Raw genomic sequence first — 10,857 nt, forward strand, 5'->3', positions numbered from 1 at the left:
GTTCTGGAAATGAACGTTTGCCCCTCATCATGGTCCTATGATTGTGTCTTAGGTTTTTATATAACAATCTGATAAACATAATCATTTATTCTTTTTTTTAAGCATATATCTAGTGAAATCAGTCTTTTAGTTGTGTTCAGTTGTAATTTGAGAGGATTTTTTACTTATAAATTATTCATTGGAATTAGAAAGGTTTCAGTGACTTGAGGACTATGTCACTATTTTGGAATTATTGGGAATTCATCCAAGAACATTCTGGATTATATCACTGTGATACAGCAAGATGTTAGCACATCAGCACATTTAAGACCAATGGCACATCAGCACATTTAAGATTGGAATTTATTCTGAACACCACTGGAATTCGTTCAGAGCACTCTATACTTTCAACTTGTAATAGAACTTTTAGAGCTGTTTGTTGCTGCTATCATTACACCTTTGCCTTATGTGATGTCTCAGAATTATTTTGGACATAAACCTAAATAGCACAGCAGCCATGTGATAAAACTGTCTTAAACTATATTCATACAGATTTCAAGTAGAGGAGATATGTCTTCACACAAACCACACACCTCCTACACCATAAAAATTGATGTCATTTTGTGACACTGGCAGTTTTAGAAAGAAAGGAAACATTTAGCAATGTGAATAAACTAAATCAGGTTTGGAGTATGATACAGAAAGACCATGATTTTGAAATCTGGATTATGATATCCCAAATGATCAAAACTAGTTCAGTCAATTCAAACAGCATACAGAAGGCTTTAGCTTTATGAAAATCTGGATATATTGAAAGGTGTCAAAAGGTGGGGCATACAAGTTGAAATCTTCGACCAATGAGCAACAAAAAAAAGACAAAAGAAAAAGAAAATTAGCTTTGCTTGCAAAACATTGCAGACCCCAAAAAAAGTCCCCAAAATCCAAACAATAAAGAAAACTTTTAAAACATGATATGATGGCATGAAAATCAAATGCCATCTATGACGTTTGCTAAACTGTACTAAAAAGGGTTTTTGTCAAAAAGTTTGCAAACATCTAAAAACTGCAAAATGTCTGTGATGGCCTGAAAATCAATCAAGTCTCCCCCCCCCCCCATAAAAGTTGAGGTCCAATAAATTCAAATTGTGTCATGTGACTCGCTAGAGTTTATCTCAGTATTAAACTTTATTAAATTGTCTTAACAATGTCTGAGCTATCTTGCTTACAAAAGACTGAGATGGATAGCTGGTCAGACCTACAGAAAATAGTTGGCCAGCACAAAACCAAAATGTCACCCATTTATTGAGACGGGGTAAAGACATAATTCCACATCTTTACCATCTGCCTGAAGAATTTCAAATAAATTAATGTGGACATATAAATAGTTCAAGGAAATAATTAAGTTTTATGTCATCAGAATAAACTGGAAATATTCATTAAAGGAAGGCAAATATATTTACTGTGGGTATAGCTGTGCTGCCAATTCCATAGACTTTAGAATATTTCCATTGAAGAAGATGGTTTTTGATAGCTTCACCAGCATGGAAACCTCAATATTTTCATTTCTGTAATAAAACAGAATAAAAAAAGTCATCATCTATGAATTTCACTATATATAACTATGTAAATGCAAACTTACAAAGGACACTAAATATGTTTGGAAAATTTATTTGATAACAAAGTCAGCCAGAGATCAGACCACCTGATTAATACATGCATAGTTTAACTCATCTTAGATCTTGCTATCAACCAGACACTCATGACATTACCCCAAGATTTACTGTAGATATATCAAAGAGAACAAAATTTTACTCCATCCCCCAATCTAGGGGCAAGACCCTGGGATAAGATAAAATGAATAAGGAAAGTACGTAACAATACAATGTGTCACATATGAAGTACATAGGGTCATTCAGGTATTATTAACATTTTAAGAAAAACAAAACAAACTAAATCAAAATGTCCTACTTCTTGGCATTATAGCCTCATCCATAAACATAACACACAAATAAAGTGGTACATGAAGAAAGAAAGTATGTATTGATGTTATATTCAAAATCTGAATAGTTAATGGATCAGGGTAAATGAAATAAATATAACGAATAAAAATGATGAAAAGGCATTGTACATATTTTACTCCTTGACTCTAGCAGGATTTGGGCATCAGTATCATAATGGGATATACATATGATAGGGCTCCATGTTGTAAAGACAGTGGTAGCATTTGGAATCTGCAAGTGAAACATATCATCTGGTTGACCTCTGACTACCTTAAGAAGTAATACTTTGTCTGCAAGCAAATTACATTAGCACATTCTATAATTACAAGAACATATACTACATTCTGTGCTAAAACAGTAAACTGCAATTATATTCACTGCATAATCCTTTTTGGATCATGAAACTACCAGTTCACATATCAAGTAGCCATCTTAATGCATAATAAGTCTGGTGTACTGACTATAAAAGTATGTTAATTAATGACAGGTATAGGTCAACCATGCAGTCTAATAAAAGACCAGTGCGATTAACCCCAGCTGATGGTACAGATCCTTTCAAATGCTGACAATGAAAGCACACCATAGTGGGAAACAATACTACACCCATCTATCCCTACACAATTCTTACCCCTATATCATATTGCCTGTGGATGATGCTATCAAGTCCCTGGGACTTTGGCCACTGGGTCCCATCCCAGGATGGGGTAATGGGTCCAAGAGGTACATATATAATATACCTGATACTTTGTGTATATAATACTGTACAGCTATTAACATATCCATCTAACCGACTAATAGTAAAGAATTTTGTTTCCAGAATACAACTCTCAAATTGTTCAAGGTATGTCAACCAAATTTTTTACACGTCATGCAAGATGCACTGAGGTACCTAATACAGTAGCAAATACCTACCTCTGAGCCACCAACATACTCAATATCCTAACTGCTGTGGAGAAGACATGTCCTTCTGTTTCTGAAACTAACTTTATAATGTTCTTTACCAGTTCTCTATCATGTGGAAAATTAGACTGTGAGCATGTATATATCAAATCCAAAGCTGGCTGTAATAAGGAACATTTAACTGTCTGGCCTCTATAGATACTCTCTGTGAAATCTCCAAGGATGGATTGTATCTTTTCAATGTGAAACATCATCCAATTTTCAGCATTTTGTCCATCTTCACTAACTGATCCCACTACCCAAAGGGTCTCTAAAAATTTGGTCACCACCTGTGTTAGAAAGAAGCTGCTTTCCCTCTGTAAAAGGTCCCAGGCAGTACTGACAATATCTGAAAGACAAACAGTGTTTGAACATGAACTGTATCAATGATCATGATAGACACAAAGAGTGAGCCTTCAAGCATGGTACTGACCCAGACAGAAACTATTTCTCCATTTCCAGAAGAAAGAGTATGTCTTCCAGTATAGCATGGATCCAGAAACTGTCTCGATTTTCAGAAAGAGTAAATCTTCAAGTACAGCACTGACCCAGAAATTAGTTCTCCAGTATAGCATAGGCCCAGAAACTATTTCTCAATTTTCAGAAAGATTAAGACTTCCAGTACAGAACTGACCCAGAAATTATTTCTCCATTTCCAGATAGATGTTGGTCATATTTTTGCTGTTATCTTTAAAAGCCGTATCATCAACTTTATAATCTGCTCAAATTAACTTTACAACATTCTTTTAATACTGTAATTTTAACAACATGGATAGTAATAATAATGACCTATCTTGATTGCTGTAGTGGAAAGAATTGTATCACATCTAAAATTTCCATAAGAGAAAAAAAGGAAATTTCAGGCCTACATTAGGCATTTCTGCTTCTCGTCAAATTTCATCTGCCATTTTAATAGTGTGACCCCACTACAGCATGCTCCTTTATAACACGAATTCGAATATAACATGGTCATGGTGTGGATCCAAAAATTTCATGTACATGTATTTTTCTCATATATGAAGAAAAAAATCTTTCTTAAAAGTATGAGGAAAAAAAATTGTAAAAAGTTTATTATCATTTTGGGGAAGAGATCGCATATGAATAATAAAAGACGATCAAAGCGTGGCTCCTGAAATTTTAGGTTTTTTCTTGTACACAAAAAAGTAGTTTTTTCTTCTTAAAAGTACGAAAAATAACGTGTAAAAAGTTTATTTTGGGGTCGCGTAGGGCTTTGCCAATGTAGTAAACTTGGATTTGTTTCCCTTATTGGTGGCAAAATATACCATCTGGCAATGTTTTTTTTATTGGCAACATTGTTGGCTGCTTAACTGGTTTGGAGTGGAGAGGCCCCATGAAAGGAAGCCACAAACTTGATATAAAATGCACTGAAATTTATCTATTTTTACATAAACAAATTCTTTGTCCATATTGACAAACCATCTAACCACTGCATTGTTATATCATAATCCACTTATCTTGACATCTAGCATGAGTACTGTATGTTGTGAGATATCCACTTTATTGTTGACATTTCTGGTAATGGAGGTCAACCAGATGAGGCATTATCTCGTAATCTATCTTTTTTCGGATTTTCAGCCACTTGCTAGTAATTAATATATTTACATAGACTGACATTTGTATGTGGATGGTAAGTAAAATTCCTCTTCTTTTCACTGAGAATTAAATCCTTCAGAACACTCACATTTTCTGTAACAAACCAGAACACCTTCGTCTCTATCTTTCATTGACCCTTTGTTCAATTTCTAATGCATGTGTGGAAGGCAGCATCACGCTGCTACCACAAATATTAAAAAAAGAAATAAAAACACATCTTACTTATTGATTTATTCAATAGGCAGGGAGGAACAGTTACTAGAATAGACCAAAAATGATGGCCAATTCCTTTTGAAATAGATGGCTGAAATTTCAAAGGAAACAGATTACCTTTGAAGCACCGATTGTTATGAAAACATTCTCAGCAAATGGGAAAAAATCAGTCTCAATCATGCAATACAATTATTTGATATTGCCACCAAAATAAAAAATGGGCATTTTTTTGGTTCTCTAAAGCTGTCCTTTAGTGGTGACTTCAATAATGCATGCATCCTTTATCAAAGAAAGCCAACTACAGTCTTCAATAAAAACAAAGAATTTTTCTTCAAAGGAAGTCAGGACCAAACTTAAATAAAAGTAATGGAATCAGATGGATTTTTGCATTTTCAAACATGACTGGAACATGTTAACTGTGCTGTGAAAGATTCATTTTTGCAGGGAAAAAGTTTATGATTATGAACGCTACCAATGACGGCTTAAAACACAACCTTTTACTAACTTGGAACGTACTGAAAAGTAAATGTGCTTCATCATTCATTATGTGATTGTGCTATTTTTCCACTGAATTCAGACCAATATGACCTGTGACAAAATAACTGAATATTTTAAATCTCTGTGTGTGCATATTTTCGATGGAATCACTTGTTATGTGGATTCAATGTATGAGATTTATGGGTAAGTATACAGTAATGATACTCTGTTCATGTTATAGATTAGACAGGTATATATAAACAGTATTCATGTATATGTACAAATTGGTGGTTCTCTAAATAAAGTTAACAATTATATATGCCTTCTCTGTTTTCACTACAGGTGTATTTCTCGTTTAATATGCATTGATTTAAGATGGTAACTGTGCCGATGAAGCATGTATTTTACTGCCCCCATTTATTGCCTACCCCCTCCTGCACATTGTTTGGGTATATGCATCATTTTCTTCAGCTAACTGGCCTGGTTGATTATAACACGGTTCGGTCTATAACATGGTCGGGTTCTATGGCTCGCAGCTACCGTGTTATAGTGGGGTCACACTGTACATTATTTCTCCCATGACATGCCCAGAGTGTCGGCCAAAACAATTAGTAGAAAGAGGGATATGACTCCCATGACATGCAAAAAGTGTCAGCCACAATTATTGGAAAGAGGGGGATGGCTTTATTAACAAGGCTACAAGCAGATCTAATATATTGGTCACTGTAATGGCTACCAACTTAAAAATAAAGTTGCCATTTGAAAACATTTGGTTGTAAAATGTAGCTTGAAATATCAGCATTGCTTCTTAAATAGATCACATAAGAAATATCCTCCCTTGTAGTTTTTTTATAATACATGTATCCTACATACATAAAAAAAATAAATGATAAGGAAGGACCTTTTCATAATGACTGATAGGTACAATGTAAAGAATGATGTCATCCCCTGTGATTGATATCAATACGCTTGAGCTTTTGAGGAATGGTTGACACCAGCCAGCAACCATTCTATAAAATGTATTCACCAATTTAATACAACTTTTGGTTGAAATTTTGAGTAATTTACTTGCAGCTTGGAGCCCTGATTACTATACATTATTTTGCTAAAATCTGTTGCAAAACTAGATCTGTGTTTGTATAATATGTGCCCCTCATGAAGACCTGAAAAGGTGGGGCCACCAAATGTTCTTTAGTAGATTTTTGGTTTTATCATGCTAACAGCATTTTCATGCAAAAGTCATGATCCATAAAGTTGAAAATATGTATATATAAAAAAATGATGTGTCTGAAAATCTAATCTAGTCATCTATATTTAGAAACATATAAGCCTATCAAATTTCATTCATGTACACTGAGTGTATTTTGCAATCATGCTAACAAACTTCTTGAGACAGCTGGACTGGTGGACAGATGACCGGGTGTACATGGCCAAATCAAAATGCCACTGCTGCTAACAGTGCCAGTATGAAAAGGAGCTTGTTTTATCATAAAAAATGTGTGTACCATTATAAATATATAGTAAATTATTTCTATGCAAAACAATGTTACATTTTCATTCAAAACACAATGCAATCTCAGTTGGCAGCAAGTATAATTTTACTCACAATACATGCAAATAAAATTACCAAAGCTGAGATGAAAACATATTTTTACCCCTTCTTGATCAAAATGAATTATTATTCATCTTATCTATAGTTTCCACATAAAATTCTTGCAAAGTTTTAAATAAAAACATGTACCTTTTCCTCTCTGACAAATCCATTGGTATCCTTCATTAATGGTGAGGAGTCTGCTGTAAGTATGGTAAAGAGCACCTGCTAAGTCTGGACAAACAGTTGTCTCCCATTCCTTCATAATTCTTTCATGAGCTTGTATGAGAATTTTTGTAAGGAATGGCCTCAGTTGTGTGAATAGCGTCCCTCTTGCAGCAAGGATGCCAGTGATTCGAAGACAGAGAACAGCTACATTTGTGTCACAATCTAACAGTCTTTGAGTTACTGTCTCTAGAAAATCTAGAATACCACATTCTGTCACTATTTTTCCATCAAGTACTGAAAATAAGAGTTAAAAAAGATAAATTATTTTAAAAATGAAAATTAAAAATCAAGTTCAACTTTAAAATTAAGACCAAGCAAAACTATGAACACATTATTTCTGTTACAGTAATTCTAATTTCCAATACTGTTAAAGTGAAAATACTGAAAATGTGAACAAAAGTTGAAATACTGGTGATTTTTATTCTGCTCTGGTAGCAATGATGCCTTAGAAGTTACAACAGGTAAAAATAAAATAAGATTTCAAAAAGTGACATACTGGTAGCAATGATGCCTTAGAAGTTACAACAGGTAAAAATAAAATAAGATTTCAAAAAGTGACATACTGGTAGCAATGATGCCTTAGAAGTTACAACAGGTAACATAAAATAAGATTTCAAAAAGTGACATACTGGTAGCAATGATGCCTTAGAAGTTACAACAGGTAACATAAAATAAGATTTCAAAAAGTGACATACTGGTAGCAATGATGCCTTAGAAGTTACAACAGGTAACATAAAATAAGATTTCAAAAAGTGACATACTGGTAGCAATGATGCCTTAGAAGTTACAACAGGTAACATAAAATAAGATTTCAAAAAGTGACATACTGGTAGCAATGATGCCTTAGAAGTTACAACAGGTAACATAAAATAAGATTTCAAAAACTTGGCATAAAAAGCATCTCTCCTGCTGTTTTTATTTTGTTGATCAGGCCTGGAAATCTCAAAACTTCTGAGCTGGAGTCTGAGCTGGAGCATCATTCTCAAACAATCAAAAATGATGTTACAAATGTAAAGTTACCCGGCTGATCACAAATCCCAAGCTCAAGAGTTATATGATTTCTGGACCAGTTTTTAATGCCCTGAAAAAACAATAAGTTTTGAGCAACACTAGATTTTTGGGACAGTTATCAATGAGTTGAGAAATCCATATATCTTGAGCCACACAAGATTTTTGGGTCAGTTCTTAACCTTTTACCTCATGCAAGCGCCTTTGGACACCTCTACTCCATTTGCACGGAAGCGACTGTTGACATCTCTACTCCATTCGCATGGAAACGCCTTTTGATGTCTGCTGTAAACATCAGCCATTTTAAGCTGGTTTTTGTAGCGCCACCTTCGGGGAAAACCCCCTATTAAATACTACATCCATTTCTGCAAACGACAATTACGTCAGATCATGTGGTCACTGTTTATGCTCTGGTTGATATCTGCTATTTAAAGTAACTGGTTCATAATCTCCACTCTCCAAAATGAAGGTCGCGGATTTCATTCAGTATTTACGAAGTTTTTACGATTATAATCACAGCCATGAAAGCTTCAATAACTTAGGCAAAGGCTCTGATATTGATGTAGGCAGCAATTTGTTTTTATAAATTATCAAATTCAGATGACTTAGTGATGTAGACGCGGACAAAAAACTTGTAAATTTCAACTATGAGAAATGGCAGCTACGGTTGGTCACGCAGTCTCACTGACATGAAGGTGAACAAGTTTTCTCAAGATTTTAAAGCACATAAAAAATTATTCCGTGAAAAATAATTACACAGCTATAACAATCAGACTTTACTTGTCAAACGTAACATACACTAATTTGCTTAACAGTTAACAGGCAGGCCTATGCGTATGGAGTCAAACAGGTAACAGGTATTCTATTTACAGTGCGCTGCACATTGTAACTATGCTCTATGAGGTAAAGGGTTAACCAACTGAGAAAGCAATATGACTTGAGCCACATTCAATTTTTTCAGATTTTAATAATAAATAAGAGGAACCAAATCACACAAATAATAATGTAACCTACAAGATAACCCCCTCACACAATGCACAACAAACTAGTGGCTATCTCAGCATATCTTTTCTAATATTTGAAATTAAAAAATTTAACGCATTTCTTCACTTAAATGTATTTAGGTCAATAAATATGCACTATCTTTGCTTTCATTTTAACCTGTGAACTATTTCTATCACATCTGAAAGAGCTGAATTTAATACACAGTAGCATTATGATATTCCAGTGATGTAAAGAAAAATATGAAATTATTTTGTTTTTGCTTTGTCATCATAATTCAACTTGAATAGTGTTTTTTGTGAATATCCTCCAATGTGACTGGTCCAAAAATGTGTACTTTTTTGCTTCTTTTTTATTTTAAAACACAAAATAATCAGGATAAAACATTTTCTATGCAAATCATGATATTTGAGGTACATTCATAAAATTATTATTTTAACATTTATGTAATATGGTGTTGCTGCTTTTTGAGGAGACTTTTTTACTTTGCTAGAAGGTAAGTTTACAATATAGAGAAGAGAGAGACTTAAACAAAAAATAGATCAGTTCACCACCAAGTATTCAAAGACCACTTTAAATGAAAAATAATAAGAAATAATTAACATTAATCAATAGGTTTTTTCTCTCCAAGACACTGGTAATATTTCAGTGGAATAGCATTTCGAGAGTTGATTCAAATGAATGGTAAGCACAAAATTACGTTTGTATATACCTAAATTCTCAAACTGAAAACTAAACAATGACTTGATGAACAGAAACATATCTCTTAACAAATGAGCCACATCTTATAGCTGAGAACCTTCATGGGCTGGAACGATGTCAGACGTAAAAACACGTTTTTGGTTTTTTTTTTACTTCTTCATGATATGGGGGGGGGGGTGCATTAAAATTGCGTGGGTCACATGTGATATAAACATATTAGACATCCTGTCCTCGAAAATGAATAACGTCTTTTGTACAACCGTCCTAAGCCATTGATAGGCGTTTAGAAGTAAATAACATTTCAAATATACATGTCACATCTGTGAATAACTTACAAAAGGTATCCAAAAAATCAGTTAACTTTAGCAGATAACTGTCATCTTTTATGGGAACATTACAGGTTGCAAAAGTGAAGAAAACTTTCTTCAAGGCGTTGATAACTTGTTCACTCTCCGCCATGGTGTGCTAAAGGGAAGTAATTAAGTTTTGCAGTATTGATTAAAGAAACGCCGAAAACCGATTCTTTGTTCGTCACTCTATCCGGTAATAAGTATTCACTTTTTAGGCGAAATTAAAGTTCGCGCTTGATACACAACATTCGGTATCCTGTATCAGCGTGTTTTTCTTTTTCTAACACATTACCATATCGAGCATGCGTCTAGTGTGCAACTCATATATTTCCATATGGTGGGGCATGGTTAATTATTCATATCATCTTTACATCATTCTGGAAACTAATAATAACAAAAACGCATAAAAAACAACAGCAACAAAATAAACAAACAAAACACAATACTGACATTTATTCTTTTGTGTTTGCAAGACAATATTACATTCTTTTTATTTTTTATTAATTATCAATCTTTTATTTCTTTCTGTTCTTTTTATTAAATGTATCAATATAAATTTAAAAATATATTTCTCAAAGTATTGAAAAAGAATTTAATTAGAAAATATAATATTAAAGAGGCATCAAAATTTAAAACAAGTAGTAATAACTAAGCAATACTAATACAAGTTATAAAATGTTTAAAATTAAAAAAATGAGGGAAAAAAATCATTAAAATGTTTATTTTTTGCGAATTCTCAAAATATGCTTTTTGT

The 10,857-nt window shown here is 33.5% G+C and overlaps 1 protein-coding gene across 1 annotated transcript in view; it reads right to left on the reverse strand.

Moving 5' to 3' along the window:
• The window catches only part of LOC149802319 (uncharacterized), a 45,170-nt gene extending 34,958 nt beyond the window's left edge, over positions 1 to 10,212 (reverse strand). Inside the window, exons 1-4 of the mRNA XM_089951533.1 lie at positions 10,089 to 10,212; positions 6,964 to 7,275; positions 2,892 to 3,267; positions 1,440 to 1,544 (exon numbers count right to left, since the gene is read on the reverse strand). Coding sequence (XP_089807659.1) covers positions 1,440 to 1,544; positions 2,892 to 3,267; positions 6,964 to 7,275; positions 10,089 to 10,212 — 917 coding nt within the window. The remainder of the gene's footprint in view (positions 1 to 1,439; positions 1,545 to 2,891; positions 3,268 to 6,963; positions 7,276 to 10,088) is intronic.
• Positions 10,213 to 10,857: the final 645 nt, after the last annotated feature.

Source organism: Sinohyriopsis cumingii, chromosome 3, assembly GCF_028554795.1.
Source record: "Sinohyriopsis cumingii isolate HCF-2022 chromosome 3, ASM2855479v2, whole genome shotgun sequence".
NCBI classification, from domain to species: domain Eukaryota; kingdom Metazoa; phylum Mollusca; class Bivalvia; order Unionida; family Unionidae; genus Sinohyriopsis; species Sinohyriopsis cumingii.